General features: G+C 52.3%; 15 protein-coding genes across 15 annotated transcripts; 9 read left to right on the top strand and 6 right to left on the bottom strand.

Annotated features, from left to right (window-relative positions):
* Positions 1 to 126: 126 nt before the first annotated feature.
* On the bottom strand, positions 127 to 1,146 carry COCVIDRAFT_29069 (hypothetical protein; the record flags this gene model as incomplete). The annotated part of the gene is made up of 2 exons (XM_014698327.1): positions 127 to 1,062; positions 1,117 to 1,146. 2 exons carry the CDS (start codon positions 1,144 to 1,146, stop codon positions 127 to 129), a joined length of 966 nt encoding a protein of 321 aa, XP_014553813.1.
* A 293-nt stretch (positions 1,147 to 1,439) lies between these two features.
* On the top strand, positions 1,440 to 1,800 carry COCVIDRAFT_106678 (hypothetical protein; the record flags this gene model as incomplete). The annotated part of the gene is made up of 2 exons (XM_014698326.1): positions 1,440 to 1,574; positions 1,636 to 1,800. The coding sequence occupies 2 exons, from the start codon at positions 1,440 to 1,442 to the stop codon at positions 1,798 to 1,800; spliced, it is 300 nt and encodes a 99-aa protein (XP_014553812.1).
* An 876-nt stretch (positions 1,801 to 2,676) lies between these two features.
* Positions 2,677 to 4,543, top strand: COCVIDRAFT_29067 (hypothetical protein; the record flags this gene model as incomplete). The annotated part of the gene is made up of 3 exons (XM_014698325.1): positions 2,677 to 2,877; positions 2,935 to 3,190; positions 3,252 to 4,543. The coding sequence occupies 3 exons, from the start codon at positions 2,677 to 2,679 to the stop codon at positions 4,541 to 4,543; spliced, it is 1,749 nt and encodes a 582-aa protein (XP_014553811.1).
* A 102-nt stretch (positions 4,544 to 4,645) lies between these two features.
* Positions 4,646 to 5,370, bottom strand: COCVIDRAFT_106625 (hypothetical protein; the record flags this gene model as incomplete). The annotated part of the gene is made up of 3 exons (XM_014698324.1): positions 4,646 to 4,986; positions 5,044 to 5,205; positions 5,286 to 5,370. The coding sequence occupies 3 exons, from the start codon at positions 5,368 to 5,370 to the stop codon at positions 4,646 to 4,648; spliced, it is 588 nt and encodes a 195-aa protein (XP_014553810.1).
* Positions 5,371 to 6,018: 648 nt separating this feature from the next.
* On the top strand, positions 6,019 to 6,587 carry COCVIDRAFT_18389 (hypothetical protein; the record flags this gene model as incomplete). Its single annotated transcript, XM_014698288.1, has 2 exons — positions 6,019 to 6,025; positions 6,073 to 6,587. The coding sequence occupies 2 exons, from the start codon at positions 6,019 to 6,021 to the stop codon at positions 6,585 to 6,587; spliced, it is 522 nt and encodes a 173-aa protein (XP_014553774.1).
* A 707-nt stretch (positions 6,588 to 7,294) lies between these two features.
* Positions 7,295 to 9,385, top strand: COCVIDRAFT_106773 (hypothetical protein; the record flags this gene model as incomplete). The annotated part of the gene is made up of 1 exon (XM_014698323.1): positions 7,295 to 9,385. The coding sequence occupies one exon, from the start codon at positions 7,295 to 7,297 to the stop codon at positions 9,383 to 9,385; it is 2,091 nt and encodes a 696-aa protein (XP_014553809.1).
* Positions 9,386 to 9,892: 507 nt separating this feature from the next.
* On the top strand, positions 9,893 to 10,927 carry COCVIDRAFT_40235 (hypothetical protein; the record flags this gene model as incomplete). The annotated part of the gene is made up of 2 exons (XM_014698322.1): positions 9,893 to 10,021; positions 10,199 to 10,927. 2 exons carry the CDS (start codon positions 9,893 to 9,895, stop codon positions 10,925 to 10,927), a joined length of 858 nt encoding a protein of 285 aa, XP_014553808.1.
* A 590-nt stretch (positions 10,928 to 11,517) lies between these two features.
* COCVIDRAFT_106736 (hypothetical protein) lies at positions 11,518 to 12,937 on the bottom strand (the record flags this gene model as incomplete). Its single annotated transcript, XM_014698321.1, has 3 exons — positions 11,518 to 12,431; positions 12,499 to 12,834; positions 12,892 to 12,937. The coding sequence occupies 3 exons, from the start codon at positions 12,935 to 12,937 to the stop codon at positions 11,518 to 11,520; spliced, it is 1,296 nt and encodes a 431-aa protein (XP_014553807.1).
* A 2,826-nt stretch (positions 12,938 to 15,763) lies between these two features.
* On the top strand, positions 15,764 to 16,213 carry COCVIDRAFT_106731 (carbohydrate esterase family 3 protein; the record flags this gene model as incomplete). The annotated part of the gene is given in 3 exon segments (XM_014698320.1): positions 15,764 to 15,949; positions 16,007 to 16,078; positions 16,091 to 16,213. Coding segments are annotated over 3 exon segments (381 nt in total), but the record flags the coding sequence as incomplete, so codon positions are not given.
* Positions 16,214 to 16,679: 466 nt separating this feature from the next.
* Positions 16,680 to 17,737, top strand: COCVIDRAFT_40232 (hypothetical protein; the record flags this gene model as incomplete). Its single annotated transcript, XM_014698319.1, has 5 exons — positions 16,680 to 16,693; positions 16,797 to 16,868; positions 16,954 to 16,988; positions 17,044 to 17,121; positions 17,205 to 17,737. 5 exons carry the CDS (start codon positions 16,680 to 16,682, stop codon positions 17,735 to 17,737), a joined length of 732 nt encoding a protein of 243 aa, XP_014553805.1.
* Positions 17,738 to 17,770: 33 nt separating this feature from the next.
* On the top strand, positions 17,771 to 18,097 carry COCVIDRAFT_106769 (hypothetical protein; the record flags this gene model as incomplete). The annotated part of the gene is made up of 1 exon (XM_014698318.1): positions 17,771 to 18,097. The coding sequence occupies one exon, from the start codon at positions 17,771 to 17,773 to the stop codon at positions 18,095 to 18,097; it is 327 nt and encodes a 108-aa protein (XP_014553804.1).
* Positions 18,098 to 18,852: 755 nt separating this feature from the next.
* On the top strand, positions 18,853 to 20,423 carry COCVIDRAFT_40230 (hypothetical protein; the record flags this gene model as incomplete). Its single annotated transcript, XM_014698317.1, has 5 exons — positions 18,853 to 19,364; positions 19,431 to 19,781; positions 19,835 to 19,922; positions 19,978 to 20,049; positions 20,109 to 20,423. 5 exons carry the CDS (start codon positions 18,853 to 18,855, stop codon positions 20,421 to 20,423), a joined length of 1,338 nt encoding a protein of 445 aa, XP_014553803.1.
* Positions 20,424 to 20,868: 445 nt separating this feature from the next.
* On the bottom strand, positions 20,869 to 22,020 carry COCVIDRAFT_29058 (hypothetical protein; the record flags this gene model as incomplete). Its single annotated transcript, XM_014698316.1, has 1 exon — positions 20,869 to 22,020. One exon carries the CDS (start codon positions 22,018 to 22,020, stop codon positions 20,869 to 20,871), a length of 1,152 nt encoding a protein of 383 aa, XP_014553802.1.
* Positions 22,021 to 22,485: 465 nt separating this feature from the next.
* COCVIDRAFT_106659 (hypothetical protein) lies at positions 22,486 to 23,377 on the bottom strand (the record flags this gene model as incomplete). The annotated part of the gene is made up of 2 exons (XM_014698315.1): positions 22,486 to 23,153; positions 23,236 to 23,377. 2 exons carry the CDS (start codon positions 23,375 to 23,377, stop codon positions 22,486 to 22,488), a joined length of 810 nt encoding a protein of 269 aa, XP_014553801.1.
* Positions 23,378 to 23,916: 539 nt separating this feature from the next.
* On the bottom strand, positions 23,917 to 27,021 carry COCVIDRAFT_29056 (hypothetical protein; the record flags this gene model as incomplete). The annotated part of the gene is made up of 7 exons (XM_014698314.1): positions 23,917 to 24,303; positions 24,349 to 25,327; positions 25,384 to 25,559; positions 25,615 to 26,111; positions 26,174 to 26,553; positions 26,632 to 26,759; positions 26,839 to 27,021. 7 exons carry the CDS (start codon positions 27,019 to 27,021, stop codon positions 23,917 to 23,919), a joined length of 2,730 nt encoding a protein of 909 aa, XP_014553800.1.
* Positions 27,022 to 27,224: the final 203 nt, after the last annotated feature.

Genomic DNA, 27,224 nt, shown 5'->3' with positions numbered 1-27,224 from the left:
GCCAGTGCCAGATCTGTGATTTACAGGCTTCAAGGCAGAGGATATAGATTCGTAGCCATCAGGGTGCATGATTCGAGTTTTGTTTTGTTCAGCTCAAAAAAGGCATTTGGTCTCGAGATACTGAGTTCATGTTGCACATGCACAACCCGGTTTGCCAAGATGCCTCAAGCGATATGCTTTTGTAACAATGGAGTTTGCCGACTCTGGCGCAAGCCCTAGCATGTCATTGGCGTTGTGTGTCCTAAAAGGTGCCGATGCATTCAGCTGGCCATCGTAGAGTATACTCCGCTCGAGCAAAGCAAGCCCCGAATCAGGATAGCCTCTTTCGATCCTTTTCCGCCCTTCTTCGACGCATTCTTCTACGGCATATCTCCCCACAGCAAACTCTTGACCAGTCAACTCCTCCACAGACTCGAGGACTTCGTTAGCTGATATGATAGTGCCGGCAGCATAGATGTACTGGTTTTTGGTCTTTTCCCAATTGGCAAGCACTCGAGCCACAACCTGACCTACTCTTGCTAGACTGGAAGCCGCAAATAACTCCATACCTGTGCCATGAATAGTAGCACTTTGCCATTCCACGTCGAAGCCCATATCGCCATTGATGATTTTGGTGTCAAGTGTATACCCTGTAGCGACTGCTGTCCACTCGAAGCTCGGACTAGCATCTGACAGGTTTTTGAGATGGTTAATAACATTTGCTCGTTCTGCATGCTTGGGTAGGCGGGCTTGAAGCTGCTTGTTCAGACTGTCATGACTGAACTCATCGGGGACAAATCGCCTGACCCCTGCGGCTACCATGGCGTTGATGATGCCAACCTGTAGGTCCGAGTCCCCACCTGTCATTGTGCTTAGGATAATATCATAGCCGATGAATGCCGACTGCAGTGCGTTTGGTGTGAAATCAGAGGTTTTGTGTTGCACTGGAGATTGAGAGACATTGGGTGGAAGAGTTAGTGTTTGAGAAGGATACGTTAGCACAGATATCTTGTAGTTGCAGTCATCAGATGATGTCTGTTGTGAGCATAGAGCGGAGATGATGGAACGGCAAATATGTCCGTTCTACAGGCAAGTCAGCGGGCTTTGATAAACCAGCAGGCACACTGACTGCCTTACGCCAAGTATCATGATGTTTTCGATGGCCATCTTCGTGGGAAGAGTGAAGAAGAGAGAGGCCAAGTCTGGGGGTGGAAAGTGGTGATGCCAAGCGCAGCGCACGGACGCGGCATGTTCCGGGCGGCAGCTGTGCGAGCTTTTGCGGACCGGCAGCAGCAACACCACCACCACGAAACCTCCCGCGACCGCAACGCCATCATCGCTCATCTCCCGGGGCTCGCAAGACCTGATCCAGTGCGTCAATTGCCCCTATCGAAAGCTCCAGCACCGCCATTGGACCCCCGCAGCAGCGCGCTGACCCGCAACAGCCCAGATAGCCCATCATGAACGCCCGTTTCCTCCGTCCCTTTACCAGGGCTGCCTTCCGCGCCCCCACGGCTGTCCGCCCGGCCGCCATGGCACGCCCTGCTCTCGTCGCCAGCCAGACCAAGAAGACCGAGGTCAGCCCACAGCAGATGGTGAGAATGGCCCCTAGTTGATTGCGCGGGGAATGTTGGGAAACTGACCATTGGATAATAGACGGTCCTCAAGTCTGCTATGCCCCAGCTCATCCCCTTCTTCTTCGTCAACGAGACTACCGTGGCCTTTATCCTCCTGCCATCGCTCATCTACGTCTTCTCCAAGTACATCCTGCCCCAGCGCGTGCGCCTGTTCGCTGCCCGCCTCTTCATCAGCAAGTTGTAAGCGAGGAACGTCGAATTGAAGCAAAGGATATATATCTAGGGCGAGAAAAAGCCAAGGATGTCCATGTACCAGTAGCGGGAATATGCTCGTAGACAAATCAATGGCATTGCACGAAGAGTGACGGCATTTCTATCTGGCATACTTACCGACCAATCATATTATTTTGCCAAAACAGAATGATAAAAATCAGTGTTACCCGCTGCATGCGACCAAAGAGCGTGATAACGTGCTATCTAAATGTATAATAGCCCAAGGACGAGACGAGAGAACAGGGTGACTTGGCTCACTTGTGATGTCCATCGTGTATGTGGTCCAAGACCTGCTAAACGAGATAATAGTCTCATAAGAGCAAAGATCACATGTCGCATGGTGCAAATAGGTTGAGCCTAGAGTAGTAACATGCAGGTACAATGTTGGCATGGAGAAGACATGTATTTATCGATAACAGTGGGGCGCCTTCCCTTGTTGGGCCTTACTCTCAGCACATCCACCACACCTTCGCTCCAAACCAAAAGGCCGAGACGGTGTTGATAAATGTCGAACCGCCGAAAGAGTGATAGCGGTACAAGTGCAGGGGTCTGCTATCACTACCAATACCTGACTGCATGCTGTCGGTAGGTATCCGAGTGTTTCCGTTGGACGAGAGGGGGCTGAATGGCACACCCCCAATCGACAACGTCATGCCAGCCCTCAGGGTCCAGTGCCGGCAATAAAACCGCCCTTGGCTGTCTAGATGTGCCGTCTTATGGCCTTGAGCCGCAAGTTCAACATGGCTCAACTCTCTGCTTATCTTCTTGTTACAGGTTGTATGGACCTTCACCGATGCTGTCAGCCTTGTGATGTGTCCGCGTGGTTCTCATCTTGGCAGCCGACAGAATGTCCGACGTCGAGGCGTACGAGCTCACCGAAGCTCCTGCTTCACGAGCGGCAGCCAGCGCAATGTCGACGGATGAGCTACAAGACGACCAGCCCGTGGTAGAGTCGCGTCTACACAAGAGAACCCTCCTCAAGCTTGATTTTCTCCTGCTTCCCTTTTTGGCCCTCTTCTTCCTGTTCAACGCGCTCGACAAGACGAACGTATGCTCCCATACATGTACACGACCACTGCGACAACACCGACTGATATTCAACTAGATAGGAAATGCAGAGTCTGCCCACTTCACCGAAGATGTCGGACTGAACAAGGATGTCCTGAACACGGCCGTCGCCCTCTTCTTCGCCTTCTTTGTCAGTCTCCAGCCGCTTGGCGCCGCCCTGGGAAGGAGATTTGGTATGGTACTTTGGGTACCGTCATGCATGCTTGCATGGGGCGTTTCTACTGCCCTGCATGCTTGGATACGACACAAGTGGCAGCTATACACTTTGCGCATACTCATAGGTGCCCTCGAAGGTACGTGGGCTCATTCCATCCCGTGCGCGCTGCAAGCACTAGGAGCTGACATTGTACCTAGCCGGCTTCTATCCCGTTACCGTTACCTATCTGTCTCTCTTCTACACGCGCTTCGAGTTCGGGAGACGCTTGTCGTTCTTCTACGGTCAGGCAGCCGTGGGTGGTGCTCTTGGAGGGCTGCTAAGCTACCTGGTATTCTCGCAGTTTGGAGCCAACCGCCAGACGGGATATAAGCCATGGCAGGTACTCTTTCTCTTGGAAGGATGCCTCACCGTAGTTGTCGCTATTGCTGGGTACTTTTGGTTACCGCATAGCGCAGACACGGCCTGGTTTCTTGCACCCGAGGAACGCAAGTACGCCTGCACACGCGTTATCCAGGACAGGGATATACAAAATTCGTCAGATGAAACACGCAAAGATGATTTGGATCCCGAGGAAGAACACGACGACGAAGCTCGTGATCTTTTACAGCCATCAAAACGCTCGGCTGCGGCAAATGCGCAGGCAAAGCAGCTCATTGACGACCGTGGACTCACGCCCCAAGATATAGTATCTGCAATCTTCAACACCAAGATCTGGCACATTCTGGTATGCAACATTCTTGCTGCTGTTCCAGTCTATGCTTTTTCTATCTTCCTTCCATTGGTTCTCGCTCCGTTGACAGAAAACAAGGATCCTGCCTTGGTCAATCTGCTTACTGTACCACCCCATTTCTGCGGCGCCGTCACGCTCTACTTGTTTGCTACATACAGCGATAAGCAGCGCATACGGCTCAAGCCGGTCCTTGCTGGCCTGTTCATCATGGCTTTGGGACTAGTTTTGGTCGTACTGTTCCCGATTTCATGGGTGATACCTCGCTATGTGGCCCTTGTCATTCTCCTCTCGGGTACTTACGTAGCATCTCCGCTCACCGTTGCCTGGATATCTGGTAATACCCCTTCGCCGGGCAAACGTGCAATGCTTCTCGGTATCAATGGCTGGGGGAATATGGCTGGTGTCATCTCGGCTCTTCTCTTCAAGCCAAAGTATGCTGATGACGGTTACATTGTACCTCTTTGGTGGACACTATTTTGCGTATCACTCTCCGCCACGGGTTATGTATTGTTTTACATAAGACTCAAAAGGGAAAATAAGGCACGCAGTATGATTCTGCGCGAGTGGACCGAAGATGAGATCGAATTGGAGAGGCTTGAAGGCAGAGGACCGTCACCACAACAGGGTCAGTGGCTTCAAAGAGCCGCGGCTATGACCAAATCGATCAGACTGCTCAACTGGCTTACAGGTTGGCTTGAGCGAGCTGCAAGACCTACTCGAGAGGGCGACGATAGAATTACGTTTGTATACGGCTTATGAGATGTACAAGGGAATATCCATGTACACATGAATTCGATTAACTTCCAGAACTCATGTCCCAATCATTCAAGTTTTGACATTTGTCTGCTTTTACTCAACTTCTCATAACCTGTTTGCTCCGCTCTTGATGGCCATGCCCCCAAATCTCACGACTTCTCTCTTGCTCGCTGCTGCAAGCACAGTACATACAGCACCCACGCCTACCAGCAGAGTTCTCGCCATGTTAAGCGTAGCCCACCGATCCATCAGCTCATGCACCGTCTCGCCTTGGGCAACATTTGCCTCGACAGCTTTGTCCTCCAGCGAGGCGGATTCAAGCTTGTCTTTCTTAGCCATGAGCTTGGCATTTGTGGGCGCAATGACGAGGAGTGTAAAAGGTACAATACTGGGAAGAAGAATGGTAGAAGCAAGGTTCAGACGGAAAGCCGTCGAGCTGGGGTCTTCTATTGAACTGTGTCAGTCGATCTAGGTACTACGGATATAAGATCCACGTAACGCACGGTTGTAAGCAACATATCCCGTTGCCAGAGCCGAAAGGATAGCCAGTGGGCGGGCAATTGCTCCGCCTCGGGTAAAGATGGAGTACCATTGCTTGACGGCAAGGGGAGCAGGCGCTTCCATGGCCGTGTGTATACCCACAACGGAGAGGCATGTGTTACTTCCTGTACTTTGCCTTAGTCTCATTATTTCTAAGGTTTATCATGCCAACATGGGATATATACCCAGGGGAGGGGTAGTTTACCGAATAAAAACATGCTTGCTGTAATACCTACAGTCTGAGCAACCATCATGCCTGTAGGCGTCTTTTGTGTGAGCAAATTATCCATATTGTGAAATGTGTGTGTGTGTAGAAGGGCAGAATGTAGATCTTTCTTTTTTCGAAGAACGTTGGCTTGATTTGTAGTTTTTGTGTTCTTCCTATCATGATTGTGGAGTTTGGTAGGCCTGACGCGCGACGTCAGTGCACCATGCACCATTTCCCCGCGGGCTCCGGTCGCGTTCAACGCAACCCGCTGCTCCGAGCAGCAACGCTCCATGTGGCAGACTGGTGGTGAAAAGCCTGTAAAGCTTGTAAAGCTTAGCAGACCCCGAAATCTCACGGCCCTCTGCAGTGGCCGCTCAGTGTCCTTGTATACGATGCGTGTTTCGAGTGCATGCTGATGTCATCTTGGGAGTGTTGCAGTATTGCCGTCGGGACATGTCGAGACAGGTCGCTTGTTGCCCATGAAACCATTGAAGCATCAACACGGCCCAACCTGACTGTGTCTAACAAGTGTCGGACTTGCCTCCGTGTATTTATTTTCACGAGCTCATAAGCAATTCTCGACAGATAAGACCAGCAACTAGCCTGGTGCACAGCTGAACTCGTCTCCGAGGCATACGTAGAACAGCCACATTACTTAGACCTGCCTACGAAACCACTTTCAACAAACACATCTCGCACATTTAGGATACCCCTTAAAAATCTCTCTACCATGTTTTGTAAGTTGTCTGCTCACACGGCGTTGTGACTGTGCTTACGAGTTCAGCTCTAAATACTACGGCGACGCTTCGCAACGTGACACATCTCCCGCGCTCAATAAGCTATGCACAAGCTGTGGAACAGCTTCACGACCACGAACTGCTCATTCGCCTCGACCCCGAATATGCTTCGCACGAGACCCTGCCGTCAGACCCGGCTACACCAGAGGCTAAAATATACAAGATCACGGACCATATGAATGCGCTCCCAGCTGGGCTGTGGGATACAAAAGTGACATTTGAAGCACATATGACAGACCTGGACGATGGAATACTATGGCTCATCAAGGCACCATTGGGACTGACGCAGAAGACTACGTGGAGGTGCTTGAAGACGGAGAGTTTAGGAGAGGGGGACAAAGGAGCCAATGAGGAAGAGGGAGAGTGGAGCTTAGTCGAGGATGTGGAGATCAAGGCGAACCGGATGCTGGTGAACACGGTCAAAGGGAAATGCGAGGATAACTGGCGAGGCACACATAGCAGGTTTTTGGCGCAGTTGAAGGAGAAGATGGGTGCAGCGTAGGGTTTAGTTGGTTTGACCAGTGTATGTATGTAGTAAGTAGTAGATGTGCATTCCGGCATCCCATAAGAAACAAGCCGTTGTATCCTACGAACCAAGACGCCTCTATTTGTCCAGATGCATAAAACCACGCATCGTGCGGCTGCAGAGACGTAATCTACTCTACTTGGTCTGGTTGCCAAGAGGAGAGGAGAGACCCTGCATAACGCTACCATCCGCAGGGCCGAGGAGTGATTGGATGGTGGACAGATGGGAACCGCGGCCTCGGATCAAACTGGAATAGAGAGAGAAGTCTCCCAGGATATGGCATAGCCATGGGAATCATCAAGGCCATCTTGTGCTCACGCGACGGTGGGTTGGGGGGGTCAAGCGACCAAATGCCCCCCATCGGAGGTGCACTGGTGGCATGTGGGCTGTGCACGTGGACTGGGCCAATCGGGCCTGGGGCGGCTCACAGGCCGGTGGACGTGCACCTGCGATAAGCCGGATAAGACACGCCCGCCATACACGGGCCAGCTTCCCCCGCCTTTCTAGACGGTGGCGGGACCCTTTCCAGTCTCCCCCCAGTCAGCATGCCGCCATCCGCGCCCATCAAAAACAGCCCAGCCTGCCCAACCACCGGGCCGGCTTCAGCTCGCTCCTATTTTTTCCCTTTTTTCCAAAAGCCTCTCCTCCTAGGCCAGCGTGTATACCCTTGTTGACGCGCCGCCATGGACCCAGTCTCTATCGATGCAGTGGTCGTCGACCACAACGACATACAGCCAATACCCAGCATCCCTCCCACGGAACCCATGGCCATGGAGCAGCCCAAGCTGAAAGGGAGGCAGCGTCTGCTCAATGGACTACACCGCATGGGCTCCTCTCCAAGCCTCGCTGGCTTTGGTAGAGCCCGCTCGCAGAGCCTGAGAAGCGGAGGCAAGGCTTCAATGTCCTGTGTCTCCCTGGCCTCCCCAGGCTCGCCCTATGGTACCTCGTTTGGCAGCTCGTACTCGTCCGAGCTATCCAACGGCTTTTCAACCGCTCCCACCTCGGTCGCCAACAGCCCTCCTGGCACGCCATTCTGGGACGAGAGAACCCGTCTACGCATGAAGACGCCCGAGACCCCGTCGTCGGTCCCCCTGCCTTCCTCCCGCCGGCCCTTTACCAGAGATGGGCTCGAGGCGGAGAGCGATTACTTCTCGCGCCCCGTCCGCAAGGTACAAAAACGGGCCAACTTCAACTTTTGGCAACAAATGCCCGCAGAGATCCGCATACAGATTCTTCGATACCTGGAGCCAAAGGAGGTTGTGCGCTGTTCGCGTGTCTGTAAATCATGGTACACCATGTGTTTTGACGGTCAGCTCTGGAGTGACCTTGATACTACCAAGTTTTACCGCGACATTTCAGCCAATGCTCTGGTCAATATCATCACTTCGGCTGGCCCGTTTGTCAAGGACTTGAATCTGCGGGGCTGTGTCCAGCTGAGGGAACATTGGGGCAAAGACGGCTTCATTGAGTCTTGCCAGAACTTGGAAAACTTTTCACTTCAAGGCTGTCGAATTGACCGCGCGTCGATTCACTGTTTCTTACTTCAGAATAGCCGTCTCGTACACGTAAATCTATCTGGCCTTGCAGGCGCGACGAATGCAGCCATGAAGATTCTCGGTGGACACTGTCCCAAGGTCGAGGTTCTCAATATCTCATGGTGCAACAACATTGATAACCGAGGACTCAAGAAGGTAGTCGAAGGATGTCCGAAACTACGAGATATCAGGGCTGGCGAAGTAAGAGGCTGGGATGATGTCGATCTCATGGCCGAGCTGTTCAAGCGGAACACACTTGAAAGACTTGACCTCAAGAACTGTGATAGCCTTAGTGACGAATCACTGGCTGCTTTGATTGAGGGTGTGGACGAAGAGATTGACATCCTCACTGACCGACCAATTGTCCCGCCTAGGAAACTCAAGCACTTGAACCTTACGCGCTGCCGCAGCATCACCGATACTGGCCTAAAGACCTTGGTCAACAACGTCCCATTCCTAGAGGGTCTTCAAGTCTCCAAGTGTGGAGGATTGACCGATGATGGCTTGCAAAGCTTACTGCCCACTCTCCCTGTTCTCACCCACCTGGATATCGAGGAGATTGACACGCTGACGAATGAAGTCCTGAAGACACTTGCTGAGTCCCCATGCGCATCGCATTTGAAGCATCTGTGCATTTCATATTGCGAGAACCTAGGTGATTCCGGTATGCTCCCCGTTCTCAAGGCGTGTCCCCAACTTGCTTCATTGGAGATGGACAACACACGCATTTCTGATCTTGTCTTGGCCGAAGCTGCCTCTGGATTGCACAATCGCAACAAGAGCGGTCGTGGCCTTGCACATTCTGAGCGCCCCGAAGTAGGTCTTCGCATTGAGGCCTATGATTGTTCCAACGTCACCTGGACTGGTGTTCGCGAAGTCCTTTCCCGAAACGCAGAAATCACTCGTCCTACCTCCCGGTCCGCTTCCAAAACCCCGACGTATCCACGTGAGATTATCAAGCTCAAGTGCTTCCACAACTGGCAACCAACTGTTGAAGAACACACCAAGCGCGTCTTGCGAGGTGACTTTGCTGCCGCTGCACGTCTGGAACGTAAGTGGGCCGATTGGATGATGATGAATGAAGAAGCTGGTGTTGGCGGTGCGGGAGCGAGGCGACGGCGGAGGCGAGCGCGAGAGGCGCAGATGATGCATGCTGATGAAGAAGAAGGCGCAGGTGCGACAGGCATCGGCCGTCGCCGGCGTGCACGAAGTGGGCCTGGTGGTTGCACTGTGATGTGAAGGGTATGTTTGAGTTCATTGTTTTGAGGTACACAATGCTGTTGATTTGAGAACACAACCGATCGGGCCCGGTTGCTGGCTCGATCAAGTACATGTTGGAATTTTCGCACATATGATTGTAGGTTTTTTGCCCAAGGAGTTCTTGGATCTTCATTACTATTAACTGGATGCATTGCTTGGAGTTTAGATGATTTAGATCTAAGGCGCAAGCAACGAAGATGACTGCGAGCTTGAGCCGCTAGTGGGTTGATTGCACTGGTGCAATGTTCAATTCCAACAATAGACTACAGGTTTGGATTATTTTTATAAGCTGTCTAGCCTGATTATATCATGATTTGGAGACCAGCCCTGTTGTGTAAATCACGTGATGGACTAGTGAAGTTACGGTAGTGGTGCGATACATGCCGACTACGTACCTCGTCTACGCGTCTTCTAGTCAACCAGCAACCTTGGAATTCCATACCAAGACTTCCGCCCCACTAACTGCTCAAGGCTAGTTCACTCAAAATGACAGGCTCGGAATATTCCAATGCAAAGCAGGACCTAGAGGCTTTCCGCATTGCTGGTCTCCCGCCGGACTTTTACTACATCTCCAACTTCATTAGTGTTGAAGAGGAAACGTCGATTCTACAAAAGGTCAGTCTCCGCAAACTCCGAGACATTTACTGCGAGCTGGTGAGAATGCAGTGATGACATCAATTGGCATTATCATTACCCCGCAAACATACGTACCCACCCCCCAAAGTCCACTTTTCTCCTGCATGCCCATGACCCGATATGATCAACAAATCTATAGATCTGACTCGTGTTCAGATCCCAGCTCAGCGATGGACGTACCTGTCTCACCGTCGCCTCCAAGCGGTTCCGTCTACACTAACTAAAAACAACACGCTACTGGCCTCTCCGTTGCCCGTCTACCTGACGACGCCGATAGTGGACCGCTTCAAAGATCTGGGCATCTTCGATGACACTCCTCATCGGCAGCCAAACCATGTACTGGTCAACGAGTACAAGCCCGGCCAAGGCATCATGCCGCACGAAGACGGCGACGCGTACGCACCCGTAGTCGCAACCGTCAGTCTCGGCGCCCCTCTCTGTCTGGACATTCTACCCAAGCCCTCGTCCTCCTCGTCCTCCTCCGCCGCCGCCTCAGCAGCCGAAGAGGACGACAACGACGACGTAAACACGAGTAATCACGCCCAGGCAAGTCATGACGAAGCCAAGAGCCACTCCCCCACTCCCCCGGCCAGGATTACTCTTCCGACCCGCATCTACCAGGAACCGCGATCCCTGCTCGTCACCTCGGGCTCTGCATACCGGCATGTCATGCATGGCATTGCGGAGCGTGAAACAGACGACGACTTGCATGCCGCCAGCGTGGCGAATTGGCATTTGCTGGGTGATACGGCGCCGCTCAAGGCTTCGGGCGGTGTCAGTACCAGGGGCGTGAGGATTAGCTTGACGTACAGGGATGTGCTCAAGGTTAGTACCGCTGCGAGCAAGGTTCTGGGTGGTTTTGGAGGGAATCGGCGGGGAGGGTGAATTGAGGCGAGCAGATGTTGGGTCAAGGGTGGGTTGGTTTATATGAGAAAGTCTTGGGACTAAAGTGATTTTGGGGCTTGGAAATGAGCTTGTTGCTGAGGGGGGGGAAAAAAGGGGGGTAGGGGGGGATTGGGCGACTCGAAAATCAAGGTATAAACCCCTCTCCGCTGTTTTTCCATTTAGATATTATCAGGCATATCCTTGGTTGCAAAGACAGATAATACAAGGGGAAGTTGTGACATCATTTTCGTTTCTCGGCGACAAAACATGTGTCCAGCAGAGATAGTTGTGTAAACAAGTTTTTAACTGTATATGATCTATGGTCATTTGAAGTTGTTGAGGAGGAAGTGAGAAAGGATGGTGGATAGTGGCAGAGTGAAGAATTAAATGACTCGAGTTAGTAGTAGTAGTTGATAAGTTTCTTGGCATCACTCATGTAGACAAACACTCTAAAAGTCAAGATTGTCAAGATTAATCTTGTACTATAAGCACTCTATACATTGTTGCCATTTACGCCAATTAAACACTCCCATATCGTATCAAGTTCTCAACGCATGCTGTACTTTGACAGTGATTAACTAATCCATCTTCTACTGTTGCTGCTTGTGGCCATAGTGTCCATTGACATCAACAGCAGTGCCATCCGAGTTGGCACGCTCGTCGGCGAGCTTGGATCCAGACTGGGTAAGTGAGCTGCTTCTCTTCTTCTCGCCAATGACAATGGCACCGACCCATGCAAACCAGATAAGACCAGCAACAATACCGTAGACGATTTGACCAGCGCGGGAGCTCAAGTTGGAGCAGTCAGCGAGTTTGAGTCCAAAGCCGCCGTTGAGTATGCCGAGAGTGATGAAGATACGACCGACCCAGATGTGAGCGTGCGACCAGATGGTGCGGTTCTGGACCTTCTTGAAGAAAAGGTGGTGCATGTATCCGAGGATAGGCATGAAGAAGAGAACACCAAGGAGAATCATACCGATGATGGCATGGTAGTGTCCAGTCCGCTTGAGGCCGCAGGCGAGGTGGATGCCAAGACCGGCGCCGGCAATATAGGTCATGTAGCCAAAGATCTGGAATGCGGCGTGGATCCAGACCATGCCGGTCATGGAGACGAGGCGAATGGCGATACCGCCGGTAGGGAAAAAGATGACAAACGCAAGGGAAGAGAGGACGCCGTGGGCAATGAGCTTTTCGCGGCGGTTGGTGACAGCGCCGCTGGGGCGGATGGTTGTGATGCCGGAGTTGGTGTTGCCATTGCCATTGCCATTGCCATTGCTGGGGGTGGTGCCAGTTGAGGTGGTAGCGATGAGGGGGTTGACGCTGGAACCACCCTTGGCTTGAGCAAAGTCCCAGTTGAAGGCGCTGTGGCCGGAGTGCTGGTTAATCTGGGCTGAAGTGTCGTCGGTGTTCAGGGGTCCGCCGGAGTTCTGGAAGGCGTAGATCCAGTTGCCACTTCCGGACTTGAAGTCCATGGTACCTCCTGACCAGCTGTTGCAGTTTGAGCCTGTATTTACTGTTAGTAAAGAAGACACTTTGGTTTGGTTTGAGCATATTCTAATATTGCGACTTACACTTGACGTTGGCAGTCATGACGCCATTTGATACACCAGAGCCCTCGAGTAATGTGACTTGGGCATCCGAGTTGAAGGTTGGAGGTGAATAGCTGGTGGTGTGTCGGGGTGAGAGAGTGACGTTGTTTCCACTTGCAGATGTGTAGACAACGAACATGTTGGAGTTGGCCATGCCGCTTCCCTGACCAAGTGCAACCCACTCATAGTTGCTGGGTGCTTGGATCTGGAAGAAGATGTCTCCCGAGCCAGAAGAAGCTGTGTTTTGGGGAATGTTCAGCTTGTAGCAAACTCCTGTGGATGGGCAGACGCTTGCGACTTGAGCAGAGACAAGAGAGGCTGAGGCGGGTTAGTCTAATTGTAGAGGTGAATGGTGATGGGCAAGTAAGTACGAACCCAATGCCGTGAGGCCAAAGGCTGATGCTCTTGAAAAGCCTCTCATGATCTCAAAGGATGCAATTGAATGTGAAGAAGCAATTAGAGGGGGGCGGTCCGAGGGGGTGGAGTAGGTGTACAGTGAGTAAGAGATGTATCGTCTTGTAGTGACTTTGGAGGGCGTGAACCAAGAGCTTATAATCACTGATGAGATTACTGGCTATTTGGGACACGAAGAGATCCCAAGAGGGAGTGCTGACAAAAGAATGGGGCTACGCATGTGCTCTCAGGCTCTGCACCCTGTGTTCGGGCGGTTTGGTATAGGGCAGGCTCCGGGGGATGTACGCATGGCCGGCTGTGATTCGAGGATACAGGCCGGGGACGGCGGCTTTGCGGAGAGCCGTGAGCTTGTGCTCGGGCTGTGTAAGTAGAGGTGAGAGAAAACAAGACAACTCGCAGCGTGTCGGCGGTACGCGTCATGTCAAAGGAACCATGCGACTTGGCCCTGCCGCATGGCGGTGGCTCGCGTGCAGGGCCAAACAAGTAAGCAATTCGTGGCTGGCCAATGGGGCGGCGGGTGTTTTGGACAATTGGCAGAAGAAAAACGCCCGAAGCAGCGCGAAGCGAGGAGGCGTGGGATGGTTTAGGGTTGGGCCTGGCTGGGCTGGGCTGGGCGGACTGAGCGGAGAGAGAGGACGGGGGGGCTGACTGATGGATGACTACGAAGCCAGACAGCAAAAACCTGCCGTCTTGGCCTTGGTGCCGTCTCGTCCACAGTCCGCCGGTGACGCTGCGCCTCTCTTATCATCGACTCCGCGCGTTCTTGCATCACCGTCATCCTCAAAAACACCACCGCCATCATCATCACCATCATCACCATCGTCGTCACGATCGATAGTCTCGCCGTCCCAATATAGGCGCATACGCTCCACGCTACCTGCCGCTGGCTGCCGCCGCCGTCTCTTCTTGGTGTTTATGGTCCGTGCCAAGGGCTGCCACTCTCCTCCTGCCTCCAACTGTCTCAACTCCGTAGTACTACCATCCCCCCGTTGTCTTACACTCCCGCACCGTTACCGTCAACACTTGCCAACTTGCACCCCCAGCTCGCCTTTTGCTGTAGTAATAGCTTGCTTTTTTGTCCCCAACCCTTCCCCCGTTGCATCTGGCGTCGGATCTTCTCCGGTGGGTGCCTGCCAACGGCTACCTCAATCGGTACCACCAAGTTCGCTTCCCCTTTCAACACCATCGGCATCCCTGGCCCATGGTCTATCTCTCAACATCGACCCAACCAAGTGTAACTATACACACGCTGAGCTTGCCACTACCATCTGCATGTAAAAAGCCCATCCTGATTCTCGAGCCGCGTCACCCTGCAGCTGCTCGCTGCACTTGACTCCACCATGAATGCGGGAAACGTTTCGGCACGTAGACATGCTTTTGCGCACAAGTCACTGCGCATCTGACGGCTTCGCCAGCTCACTGCTTCAACGGTCTTCTCTTCTCGCAAACACTCCCCTTGTCAATGGTTGTGGTACCAACATTTAAGTACACATTTCCGCATGTACATTCCAACCTTGGCCAAGAAAACGGCCCTATTGCGGCTATCAACTTCATCCGGATCGACAACTGGGCGCTGCACCGCCTCAGCTGAGATGATCCACGGCCCTTTCTCGGTCAGCCCTAGAATTATTACTGTTGGCGCCGGTATCCTAGCCGTTGTCTACATACTAGTCCAACGGCCTTGGAACTATAGCTCATCTCATCTGACCTGACCACCTGCCTCGTCTAGAAAACCTACATCTCTATGCATGTAGTTAACCAAGTAAGTATCCATCTCCACGTCCGCGGACTAATCCTCTCTTGCCTCTTGCTTTCTTGAATAATTCGCCTTTGGCTTCCTCCCGGGAAGAATGTTACTAGACTAAGTTTGCATGTTTACATGCATACCAGCATCCTAGTAGTATGGTCAATCACTTCGATCATTCCACACATACTCTCGTAATTAGTTCTCTTCTTCCCAATTTCCTTTTTCTTCGCCAACTTGCTTCTGCCCAAGTCTAGAAACAACGCACACTAGGATGTGCTGGTTACTAACACGTTTACCGCAGCTGCAGGGCTAGCCATGAGTCGTGGCGGAGATTCGTCCGAAATTAACTTTTCGTATGGTGGTGCTGCAGGGAACGCACAATGCCATGAGGTATAAATCATTGCATAAAAACAATCCACGATGCCGAATACCCCGCGGAAACCGGATCGTCTCCTCAACCGCTAACATTCTTCCAAGATGACGGCAAATAACGCGAACACTTAACCTCGCGTCGGCCATTCCTATCGCGCTCGGTGACACTACACGCTACTGCTACCAATCGCATTCTACTTACAAGAACCGCATTCTTCTCCCGATCCCATCAGACGCATTCCAAAACGTTCCGTTCTCCTCACAGGTTTTGTTTATTCAGCCGACGACATCATGCTATCCATCCGGCAAAATTTAGACTTTGACACAACGTGACCAACGCCGACTCAGTCTAGAGTACAAAGCAATTGCCGTTTTGTTTTTGGTTCCAGTCTGCCCCGGGGCAACCTCTCCAGCGTTCTATTCCGGGCTTACCTCTGCGCGACGCGTCTGGAGCTGCTGACTTGGCACCTTTGGCGTTTCTCATTTCTTGACAATGTCGTCACAGTCCTGCCGGCCCTAGCCGAGGGCGGTATAATCCGGTGTACTTGGAATGCTCTTTGGTGACAGCATCACGAAAATGATCTGTGGACCCAGCAAGCTCTGGCAGTGTATTCGGCTCCATGAATGAACGAGTGTAAATCCGGTCGGGAGTATTGGGATGAAAATAACCACAGGTCCTGGGGCTACGACAGCAACAGCTAGACCCCTTGAAGGTTTTCGGCGCTGGGCATGGTCAACAAGAATCAGCCGACTATGTGGTTGCAGGCAATGTCAGCCGTAGTGATCACCATACATTTGGAGACTGATGTACAACAGAAAAAGGACGTCGCAGACATTATCGTTGCATTCGCCAAGCTAGTAAACACCATGCGCCCTTGGAGTCCCAAGACGAAAACCGTCGTAAGGACAGTGGACATGACCGAGAGCATGCAGAGAGCTAGGCTCAAGTATCGATAGGCGGCACCGATCATTGCTATTGAGTCTGAAAACTACAACTCTAGGGTTCAAGGGCTCAACCATGCGATTGTTGTTTAGATATAGGGTCTCAACCAAATCAAGAGCTTTCTCTGGGTGGTAAGCCAGTATACATCGCTCGACGTAAACTCTAAGCTAAGGGAAGCTGTCGACCCAAACCATCCAGGGGATGCCAAGGCTGGCGACTAAGAGACGGTGAGGAGCAAATTTGCAGAGTATACTGTGCACGAGACGGAGGTGATCCAAGCGGAACTGGCGATCAATGGCAATGTACACAGATACATATAGAATATAGGTGTTCTCTAGACATGGCACTACAAGTTTGCATGACAAATAGCATCAGAGAAGGTATTCTGGCAGTATTGCACACGTGAGTTTTGAGAGAAGTGCGTGATTGCGAGCGTGCATGGAGAAGCAAAGGTGAAAGGGGAAGTCACGTGACCAGACGCACCGACAGGGCGCTAAAAGGGTCGTGGGGCAGCAGCCCAAAATGTCGAGCGGCCGATGAGCGAGGGCGCATCAACAAATAACAGCAATCTCGACGGCGACCATCTATCCATCCCCAAGCCTCCACACCCCTTACCCTCGCATGCTCTTAGCCCATCGCCGATCATCCAACAACATTATCTCCGACAACCATACTTAGATATTCGCCATGGGAGAATCAAGGTACGCCTGTCCAAGTGGGGTTCAGGCTCCTGCCAGACACTCGTCACCCTTGGGGGGCACGTCGCCCCATACGACAAACACAAACTGACAGAAACACGCGCAGACAAGAACTCGTCGCTTGGTTGAATAACCTTCTCCAGCTCAACATCACAAAGGTCGAACAATGCGGTACCGGGTACGTCTCCTGCTCGCGATGCATCGAGCCGCCACGGCCTCGGGACGAGACACTTGGAAGCGCATATACTGATTTTTGGGTACAGAGCAGCACTATGCCAGGTCTTCGACAGTATATTCTGTATGGATCCCAATTTGCCTGTCGTGGGAGTGCCGTTAATCCTAACAGTGTGCAGATGATGTGCCCATGAGCCGAGTCAAGTTCAACGCCAATACCGAGTATGCATATCTGCAAAACTTCAAGATATTACAAAGTATGTCATACACCTGCATCATGCCATCTCTCCCCCACAGATGATGGATTGCCCGCTGTCTTTGCCATGGCTAACCAAGCCAGACACGTTCGCCAAGCACCAGATCGACAAGCCCATCCGCGTCGAGTCACTGGTCAAGTGCAAGATGCAGGACAATCTCGAATTCCTCCAGTTTGTCAAGCAATACTGGGACCAGCACTTCCCCGGTCACGAGTACGACCCCGTTGCTCGCCGCAAGGGCCAAGGCGGTGTTTCCACTGGTGCCGCCCCCGCGTCCCGCGCTGCCACCACCGCCCGAAGAGCACCGGCTGCTAGTAACACTGCCGCTCCCCGAACACGTACTCCTCTCGCATCTGGAGGAGGAGCTGCCTCTGCTGCACTGCGCGAGGAGAATACGGCACTCAAGGAGACCGTTACCGGCCTTGAGCGCGAGCGCGACTTCTACTTCAGCAAGCTTCGCGATATCGAACTCCTGATCCAACAAGCAATGGAGGCCGACCCCGAGCTCGAGAAGGACGAGGGTCTGCTTAAGCAAATCCAGACAATCCTCTACTCAACTGAAGAGGGCTTTGAGATTCCACCCGAGGCTGAGGGTGTCGAGGAGGAGACGTTTTAGCCGGGCGGTGGTCCTCCTGATGCCCCGGACAAGATGCGGAAGGAACTTAGACAGGTCATATTGGATGCTAAAGCGTTGTTGGAGACGTCTGGGGGGTGCGGCTCCACTGGGGCTACTGGAGCTGCCAAAGTCAATAGACCCGCCAAAGGTGCCGACCCTGCAGACGCGACTGGATCTCGACAAGGCGGCGGAGTGCTGAGAGTCGCCGTGCTCACGGGATCTCCATTGTCTGCTTCATATTATGCATCTGCAGGATCCACGGCATCTGTTGCATTGTTCACGCCTACCGACTCTTTAGAATCCATGTCATCTCCTCTGTCTGCCGAGTCTCCCGCATATCTGGACAAGAACACGCTCTGATATGGGAAAGTCATGTTTGCATTTGGAAGCGCGAGCGAGGATACCACTTTCTGGGGGGTTTACTTCCTACTTTTTCAAATGAGGTTATGAGTCGCATAAGATGTCGGTGCATGGGGAGTGGACAGTCGACGGTAGCACATGCGAATCACGTATTCCTTGCAATTCACCAGACGCAACAACAAGCGCCATCTCTTTTTTTTTTCTCATGTATAGTCGGCGCCTCGCACACCCGTACCAGGTGTATCGTAATACTCACTTCTTTTCATGTTTCTCTACTCGGTGTGCAATTTCAATGCTTGGTGCTGCGTTTGTCCTGGTGAGTTGAAACAAGGTGGGCGATAGGCGCTGTGCGGTTGAGGCGGGGGATCAAGTCCGCTGAGATGAGTTGAGCTTAGCACCGCCGTATCAGTGCTATCTACCTCTCTTCACCTCGACCCGGTTGCGCTAGAGAATCCACCATTGTCCGCCTCGCCCATCAAAACACGCGGCACCAGTCAGTCGTCCGTTTCCGGTCAGGGCCAGCGACGATGACGAGCGAAGTCGAGATATACACCCACGTGTGCATCTCCGACCCCGCATTGCAGGCTACCCCTCCCCATAGCTCTGTAGCTAGCTAGCTCCGCGCGGGTGATGCTAGGATTCACGCGTTGTTATATACCCAGAGGGCGCTGTCACTTTGTACCTCATCTGTCCTCCTTTTCTGCTCCGTTTGTCCCGGGAATTTATAGCGGCTTCATTATATCTCGTGAACCACCATGGCTGACTGGTCTGACCTGATTTCAGCTTTGAAGGGAACTTCAGACGCGCTTCCCAAGCTCCTTGAATCCGACAGCCAACTGAAATCTTTTGTCACTTCAGATGCCATTGACAAGCCAGTGACGTTTGGCATCAAGTCAAGTGCCTCCGACAACACGCTCCTCGTCACTGTTACCAACGGCAACGTAAAAGTCAGCAATGGCTCTTCCAAGGACGCCCTATTCACCCTTTCAGCACTTCCTGAGCAATGGGAGCAGCACTTCAAACCGGTCCCAGCCACGCCCTACCAGAGCTACTGGGGCATGTTTGGCATGAACATTAAGCAAAAAGGCATCGAGGTTCTGGGCGACCAGACGGCCTATGCACAATGGACTCATGTCTGGAGACGCGTCCTTGAACTCATTCACGAAGCCCACTGCGGTCCACTCGCCGAGGAGGAGCAGGCTGAAATCGACAACGATTTTCTTACCGGGAAGTACACATATCTGGAAGCTCCGGTTTGGGGCCGCTGGTACGCAGGTTTCCTTTGCAACTCGATATATATACGGCATACTGACATTGCAATTTGGTGATACAGCAAGGTCTTTTACGAATACTCGGGCGAAGGCAAGCAAAACATCATCTTTTTGCATACCGCCGGCAGCGACAGTCGACAGTATCATGGTGTCATGAACGACATACGGATGCGTAAAAAGTGTACCATGTTTGCGTTTGACTTGCCCGGCCATGGACGCAGCTTCCCGACCAAGAATGCCTCGGCACATACAAACACCGAAGACAGCTATGTGGGCATCATTGCTGCTTTTGTAAAGAAGTTGGGTCTGCGCAGGCCGATCATCTGCGGTGCCAGTATGGCCGGTCAGGTATGCCTTGCAGTTGCTATTCGTCACAGAGAAGTCGGTGCAATTGGTACTATTCCTCTGCAAGGGTAAGCAAAAGATTCAGACTATGGCAAACTTCCCAAGCTGATAATAGCTGCAGTTCCGAATATCTCAACATGGAGCGTCAATGGAACGATCGCTCTCCATACGTAAATCAGTCATTGTTCAACCCGGAGTGGGTTTACGGCGTGCGTTACGAGTATATCTGAGTAGAGAAAAAGATGTGAGCTTACGCTTTGTTAGATGATGGCTCCCACTACGCCCAAGGCAAATAAACAACTGATATGGCATACATACAGTGCTCAAGCTTACGGGGTATGGAAATTCCAAAGTCCGCTTCCTGGGTATCCGACACCCATCTAATCTCTATCCAGATCTTCCATGGCGACCTCGACTTCTACTTTGGCGGCTGGGACGGCCGATCCCGCGTCGCATCCATCGATACGGCCAGCTGCCCCGTGTACATGCTGACGGGCGAGTACGACTGGTCAAACACGCCTGAAATGTCGCAAAAAACGGCAGACAAGATTCCGGGTGCAGTCCACAAGTCCGTGCCTGACCTGGGCCATTTCCCTGCCACGGAAAATCCGGCAAAGTTTGTGCCGTATTTGATGGAGGCCGTAGATCATATTGTAAAGGTTCGGTCAAGAAATATGAGTTCCCTGAGGTTGGGCGATGGTACTGATTAGGAATGCTAAGAGAAAGGGTATATATCCTTGGTAGTTTGAGGATACATGATACTTTTTTGATTTCATGAACGAATCTCGTTAATATTCATGGTGTTGGTATTTGTTTTTTTTTGGATTTAACTATTTCCACACATGTATGTTCAACTAAACTTGCAAACTGTCTGAAAAATATCATTCAAGTCCCTCGTACCCAACCACTGATAGATTATCAATGCCAAAAAAATAGGGGTATCATTCATTACATTAACCTAGATATTCTCATGTCCCGTTTTCGAAACGAAAAAAAAAACGCCATTGGCTAACCCAAAAAAAAACAACAACTCTCCATACATGTGATGATAGAGCCATGTTCAACAAAGAGACAAAAAGCATGATCCAGACAGACCCCTCCCCTAAACAATGCAAACAATCCACTATGCATGCGGTAAACATCCACCCCCCCCCACTACCTAATCTTCTCAATTCTCTTCTTCGCAATTTTAATCTTACCATCAACACGCTGGACGTCCTCCTCAAACAAACCAAGCATAGCATTCTGTTCTACAAGCTCCGCATTAATCTGGACGCCCATATCCTTCATACGGCGCACGATCGTCGTTAGATCCACAAGATCCTCATCTTGCTCCTTGATGATTTGCTGTTGGAGTTGCAGGACACCCTCGTTGTCTAGTTCGCGGGTTCGATCTGTTTCCTGTGCAGGGGCGCCGAGGACGCGGCGGCCAGAGGGTTTGGCGGAGGCGGCGCCTTTGAAGAGACCTGCTTTTTGGGACTCGGTGACTGCGGCGGAGGAGGTGGAGGGGGTGGATGAGGAGCCTGAGCCGGACATTGCGGCTTTGACGGCCATGCTGTTGAGGACGGATTCGAGGCCGTCGCGTTCTTTGCGGAGGCCGCTGACTACGTCTCTTCGTCTGCGGAGTTCGCCTTGGCCGAGTTTCTCGCCGCTCCATTCGTCGGTGCTGGGGCCGCTGAGGCGGGCGAGGCCTTCGTCGAGGGCGGAGATGAGGGTGCTCGCGCGGACGAGGCTCTTCTTTGCGTTTGCGGCGGCTTCGTGTTGCGCTGTGGCGGCGGTGGCTTGTTCGCGCTTCGTCAGCCAGCGCCGGGCGTCTTGTAGGTTGCTCTTGAGCTCGGCGTGCTTGTCTAGCCAGTCCGAACTATCTCTCACTCTGTCCTTGCCAAACTGCGATCCAGGCAGGTTGCTAGCCTTCTTCCCGTTGCTTGTATCTTTGTCGCCCAGCCCCAGAAACGTCTTGTACGCTTTGGAAACGCGCCACCGCCCGTCCTCTGCTGTCTCAATGGCGCGCAGGTAGGCTTCGAGGCCTGCACGTCGCTTTTCAATGCTTTCGGGCGAGCTGCTGGTGTTGCCTAGGCCAAGGAAACCGCCAAGCCATGATTTAGGGGGCAGCGCCGTGGGTGGTGCAGCGCCGACTTCTGAGCGGAGTGCGCTGTCCAGAGCGCAAAAGTCAGAGTAGCGTTTGGATGTGGTGGTTGCCGCGCGCGGAAAGGGGTGCTCAATCTTGATGGTGTAGGCTGTATACGCCTTGCCGTTCTCAGGAGTCTCTTCGTGCGTCTCCGGAATGGAGATTTTGAGCGACGGCATTGCTGGCAAGACGTGGGCGAGGCAGGAGAGAGGATCTGAGGGAACAAATGGGTACCGCCGACGACAAGCGGTCTTGAGTTAGGCACGCGCAAGCCGATCACGCCGCTAGTGCTGTATGTGGTCGCGTGCACCGATAGTCGTTATCTGTGGAGGGCCGGGAACTGTGTGTATGTGTTCAGGAGCACGGCTTCCTAGATTGTATCCTGAAGCCGTAGCACAGAGAAAGCGGTGGGACGAAATAAATAAAAGGCAAGGAGATTCGGGCGCAAGATTCCGGGATGCGAAACTGCGTTGACGTCGTTGTATGCAGCTGCGGCACGCTAGCGCCACGTGCGTTGTGGGCCAAACCTCAACACCATGATTTGCATCACGAACTCTGGGATTTGCTAACATGATTGTATCAACTTGGGTATATACAAATGATCAATACACCCCTATCATTGCCATAAACATGTAATTCGCAGTTTACGCTTCACCCGTAGGTGGCGTCCCCAACTCATTTACAAATCTCCCGCTTCTCTCCACCTCGCGCACCCACTGCTTCCACGGCTTGAAAACAATCCACGAATTCATTTCAGCCGTAGCCTTTCTTTCCTGCCCGCTCAAGTAATGTACACCACCGGCACCCTGCGCAGCATTTGCCAATAAAAGTGCCTTTGCTTGAACGCGAGCATTACTGGCAGCATAGTAGGCGAAATCCGTGACCTGCTCGATGCTCGTTCCTACAGTGACGAAACCATGACCGCGCTGCAGAACCGTAGTGTGTGATGGACTGGTGGGTTGGGTTTCGTTGACGCCAAAAGTTTGTGCGAGTGCCGCACCTAATCTGGGGCTGTTGACGAGTAAGTCTCGTGGATCGGTTTCTTGGTACGCGCTCTCGATGTCGAATATAGGAACCGAGGCGCCAAGGAAACCTGCCATGTGGTAGACTGGCTCAAGTGGTGTGTCGATGACGGTGAAGGGAAGGACGTCCTCTGCGTGGCTGTGTACAACGGCATTCACATCCGGATATCTTTTGAGAATCTCGCTATGGATATAGCGCTCCGCGTAGCCACCTGAAGTGCCGTTTACTGGCGAGCCATCTGAGATCAGATACTCGCCAATGTCTGAGGGACCAGAGACTACCGCCGGGCCTGGGAAAGTGTGAGAAGAAGTAATCGCATACAAAAAGTATGGAAGCAGAGACGCATCACAGAAATTGAAATGTTTATATACCGAGCTGTAATGCGATGAAAAAGGCCGTGTTTGTCTTGGGGTTACGGACACTGACATGACCAAACGAATCAAGCACATTGTGGTATGACAAGATATGGTTTGCCGTGATCAGGGTGGACAATAAGGCTGTAATGTTGAGCATGGTGATTCACTGAAAGCTGTATCAAACGGCACGGTGGTAGTAGTTGCAGGCAGGACAAGTCGAACATGCCAGCACTGAAATAGAGGAGACAGGCGAGCGACAAGATGAACAATTAAGTATATGTAGATCGGAACAAGAAATATGCAGCATCATAGCCACGAAACCGTACATTGAAGATCTTACAACTATGCCTTGGTGGCGCGCCCTAGTCTGGCGCCGACGAAGACCACCGGTGTTAGTTTCCACTCGGCGTGGGCGCGCGCATAAGCCACCATCGGACAAGCGCCGAGCACAATAGATGTGTTGTATATATTACAAAACCTGTATACCTGATACTTAAAATCTAGGATCATGAGCTTCCGTGGTATTATTTGCAGTTGGAAAATGCAGCATGCTGACAAAAGTCCCTGAAAGGATCCAACAAGCAACTCCTTGGCCATGATAAAGTGCCCTTGTGACACCAACCTAAGCCACGTAATCGTGTATGTTGTACATTTTTTGAAAAAGCAAGTCTGTGTGACAACGGATCATAAGTCCCGTCATCGGCGTCCGCCGTTCATGGCACTTTGGTTGAATTCGCTCGTTCCATGGCCAGTGTTGTTTGCAAAGTCTGGAAGAACACCATTCGTGCTTATACCGTCCTCGTAACTCGAGAAGCCGCCGGTCATATCTGCCCAATCCCATTCAAGTGTCATAGGCATTTTCCATAAATCTTGCGGAACGTTGTTAAAGTTCTGTTCAAACTGACCCATGGCAGCCATTGCATTGATGCTGGAACTTATGCCGCTCACGTCACCACTATTTGTCATGGGTAGACTTTGCCCCTGTTGTAGCATTTGTGCGGTAATGCCAGGTGAGCCATACTGGCTCATTTGGACGTTGGGCTGCAATGATGCATGGGTAAAGTTTGGCGAGAAGGGAAATGGCTGAAAATGTTAGCTTTGTGTCACGCAAAGGCTGGTCAAACATACCTCATTGAAGCCGTGGAAGTCTGGGTTGAAGATCAAGCCCTCGGATGCATTAGTGTTTTGCGGTGTAGCTGCCTGCTGCGGTGATGAGTGATTGTTACGGCCAGTTGAGAGTAACTCGGCAGCGGTCGCTTCAATCTGTGCGTCTTGTTCGCTGTCGCCTTGCTTTCTCTTCCGCCGCGATGCATGTTCGCGATCAGCTTTTTCCAACACCGTGGCTGCAATTCGCTCAAATTCGGCGCAAACAGTACACATGCGCTTCACGCTGCCACTCCCTTGTTCGTCATTGAGCATATTTAAGAAGTTGACGACCAACTTCATAAGTTTGAGATCGGATCGCGACCGGGTATCCTGTGGATTCTGGAGAATATTTGCAAAGAGCGTGACGAGTGCTGTGACGGGGAAGTATATCACTAGCCAAACACATGACAAGTCGCCCTTTGGTATGTACTTGAGCAAGTGAATGGACGCACGAGCAGCCTGCACACAGAGCTGGGCCGACATGAAGACCCTGGGGTTCAGGGGTCGTGCATTCAAACCTTGAATGGCAAAGTTTGAGAGTCGGCTGGTCCAATATCCGTGGTGGACACTCATACGATGGATAGTAGTTAAGCAGTTGTAATAGCCGAGGTGTAGCACGGCAACCTGGAGGATGAGGGGCGTGTGTGATGCTTTGATGTCATGTTCTGGGCGGAACTCGAGGGGTATGCCGTCTTTCCAGGCTTCGAGTTCCTTGTCCAACTCGCCAATGGTGTTAAGAAGTTCGCCGTCGGTTTGCTTGGACGCCTTGACTGAGTACAGGCCCTTGTAGACCTTGCTTTGGATAACGGCAAAGGTGCACATGAGACGGAAGAGGTTCATGGTGCCCTTGCCGTCAGCGAGTGGGATATTGCCGATATTATCGGGTGGCGTCTCGCTTGGCAGCTCGACATTCATGTCATCATCATCTTGGACTGGGGGTCTACCAGAACGCAGACAGATGCTTTGCAGGGTCAGTAAAGTAGACAAAGAAACAGATGGATGAAGTCTGGGGCTCACTCTTTGTCAAGCATGTAGGCAATCCAGAAGACACGTCTTCGCTGCTCAACTTCTGCGGCGTTGAGGCTGAAATTGGCGCCCTTCTTATGGAGACCAATGCTGTGTGCTAGCCGCATAGCAGTCGCGACGAAGAAATATGTGGGTTGGGGATTGGGTGTTCCCAGCAAGAAGAGACCCTGTACAATGTTAGGCGGATGAGTGGTAGGGACTGGATTACTTTGAGTCACTTACCACCCCTAACAAAGCTTGCACGCTGAGCAAGTCAGTGTTGCGCATAGTGAGCTCGACCATGACGCTCATTGCGTTCTTCAGATACTGCCAAGCCTTTTCGTCCTCCTCTGCAGGCACGAGATTGCTCATGACGCGTAGTCGATGAGCGAAAGCCAAGGCTACGTTCAAACTTGCCCACCAGCCGGAGCCTTCGTAGGGGTCTTTGGAGTAATGTTTGTCGACTAGATGCATGAAGGTGGGTTCGTGAAATAGAGGGAACATGCAGTTGAAGTTTTCAAAATAATCCTTGAGCAGGGACATGGCTTCGTGCTTGGGTGGTAACTGCTTATAGACGCGCCGTTTGAAGATGTCCTGGAAGACATCTGGTCGCCATTGTATCCACTTGTTGTCCTCGACAGCAGCTGTAGAGATCATGTCACGGAACGAGTTGTCGCCCGTCTTGTCGTTGACCCATTGGATACCCTTGGGCGAGAATATGGAGAAGCCAGACGAGGAACCTACGCGTGTTAGTGATTAGTAAAGAGTAGGCATGTAGGCATGGTTGTGGGCCAAGACATACCGATATATCTTGTCTCGCCGCAGTTGTTTGTGACCAAGGAGCACATCATCTCGGCCAGGGCGTCCTCGTCCTTGTCCTTTGGCTCGGTAGGTTGGTCGTCGGGACTGGGAGAAGTTGTTCCACTCGTAGGGCTGGGTAGGGCTGGCTGTGTGGGCGCATCGTCGGCCGTTGATGGGGCGGAGTGGGGTGCTACGGAGGGTCTCCGCTCGTGAATGCTGCTTGTTCTGGGGGTAGCCGACCGTCCGGCGCGTGCCTCGAGCCGCTTCTCGAGCGTGGCCAGGTCTGTGCTGCCATCGTCGTCTTCGGGGAGGACACCGGAGAGGCGCATGAGCGACTCCATGCGGGCGAGGCGGTTCTCGAGACCCTCGATGTACTTGGCGCTAGGCGCAGTCAGCTAGTTGTCGTGTCGCACATGGGGGCAATGCAGTAGCTGTAGCAGGGAGAGGGGAGGAACGCACCCCTTTGGCGGCTGTCGCTTCTTCTCGACCTGGGTGAATATGCACTCGGTCTTGTAGTTTTGGCAATGTGTACACGAAGGCATCTTGCCATCACACTTGATCTTCTTTTTGCGACACATGTCGCATGCCTGCAGCACCAGTCAGCACCAACATGGGATGCCGCGTCCAGCTGTGCGTGTGGCTGCGTGGGCGGGCGAGAGTGCGTACCCGTGCGATCCGGCGCCGTTTGGCATCGCTTCCATCATTGTGGTCGTCCAAGTCGTCGTGAGCAAACATGCTGCCAGAGGGCATTTGCGAGGCGTCAAAGGTGCCGCTGCCAAAGATGCGCGGCGGCTGGGCATTCATCATGGGAGTGCCGCCGACGTAGAAGCCGGAGTGTGAGGGGTCCATGGCGGAGGTGTGGAGTGGAGATTGTCGTTACTGCTCTGGCGTGATCGTGGTGGTATTAGTGATGGTCGTAGTAGTAGTCGCAGTGAGTGTGGCTGTGCGTGTGGTTGTGGCTGCAGACGGCAGCGCCGGCAACAGTGTCGTTAGGGACAGGAATTGATCGTTGCAATCGTCAGGAAATCAAAATCGTGGTAGTCGTTGTTTTT

This window comes from Bipolaris victoriae, assembly GCF_000527765.1.
Source record: "Bipolaris victoriae FI3 unplaced genomic scaffold scaffold_80, whole genome shotgun sequence".
NCBI classification, from domain to species: domain Eukaryota; kingdom Fungi; phylum Ascomycota; class Dothideomycetes; order Pleosporales; family Pleosporaceae; genus Bipolaris; species Bipolaris victoriae.
This window is presented reverse-complemented; position numbering and strand designations above follow the sequence as displayed.